Source organism: Oryzias melastigma, linkage group LG17, assembly GCF_002922805.2.
Source record: "Oryzias melastigma strain HK-1 linkage group LG17, ASM292280v2, whole genome shotgun sequence".
NCBI lineage: Eukaryota > Metazoa > Chordata > Actinopteri > Beloniformes > Adrianichthyidae > Oryzias > Oryzias melastigma.
The window spans coordinates 16,232,813-16,233,824 of record NC_050528.1 but is presented as its reverse complement, the minus strand read 5'-3'; the positions used below and the strand labels follow the sequence as shown (position 1 = coordinate 16,233,824).

The 1,012-nt window shown below is 32.7% G+C and overlaps 1 protein-coding gene across 1 annotated transcript in view; it reads left to right on the top strand.

Annotated features, from left to right (window-relative positions):
• The first annotated feature begins 913 nt into the window (after positions 1–913).
• The window catches only part of pitrm1 (pitrilysin metallopeptidase 1), a 19,280-nt gene continuing 19,181 nt past the window's right edge, over positions 914–1,012 (top strand). The window contains exon 1 of the mRNA XM_024268967.2: positions 914–960. Coding sequence (XP_024124735.1) covers positions 914–960 — 47 coding nt within the window. The remainder of the gene's footprint in view (positions 961–1,012) is intronic.

The following is a 1,012-nucleotide window of genomic DNA, read 5'->3' as shown; positions in this document are numbered from 1 at the left end:
TGGGATTTTCAAAAATAAATCAATTGAATTCTATATATTTAGACTTAGGTTTGATTTAATTGACATTCACTTATACAACAGGTGTACAAAGAAAAAAAATTAGATGCATTGAAGAGGCATTTTCAAAAGGTAAAAGCTAGCTAGATTACCTTTCAACAGTTTTAAGATGACAAAGTCAATGTTTTAAATGTTCTGAGTGCCACAACATCATAAAACAATTTAAGAAAGTAAAACTTATCTGAGCTCTGTTGCAATACAAAAGCCATTAAAGTAAATATATAGTAATCTGACCTTTACTTATATACTACGTTTGTCATGTAGAAATTAGAAACCTTCTACTTTAAAATAAAAATGTTGCAACTGGAGAGCAAAACATAAAATTAGTGATCTAACAGCGCCATCTGTAGGTATTACTTTGTATGTTCCATTATTTTTATTTATTCTTTTTTGAATGAAAAGTAAAATAAAAAAAATAAATACAACATTATTATCTGTATTGGGAAACATTTTATTTTATTTCAGTATATGTTTTTGCTTTTATTTATTTGCTTTTAAAGATAGAACGCGAGTTAGCCAATCAAATGAACTCTTCTTCAACGTCTAGCTAATCAGTAACCATGTTGTTAGAACGCACGACATATTGGCCATTTTTTAAATTTGTAGATCTTTAAGCAGACGGACGAGGCACAGTCGAGGAAAATGTCCGTGCCAGATGTTTGTGAGATCTGCGATGCGCGAAGCCTCTTTGCGTTTACGCTTTACGTCATTGTCCCCCACACAACAGACATGTGAGAGGACACAGAGACGTAGATCCTGGATTATAACAAAGCCAAAAAAGAGCATGGTTCAATAGTGTGATTTTTTTTAGCTACAAAACACGTATATATAATTTAATTTAGCAGCTGACGAGGACATGTTTCGACAGGCTAGAACCGTGCTCCAGAAACTTCGATATGTACGGTGAGTTCGTTGTCTAACGGGGTGCCAGTTCGGTTTTTTTTTTTTTTTTTTT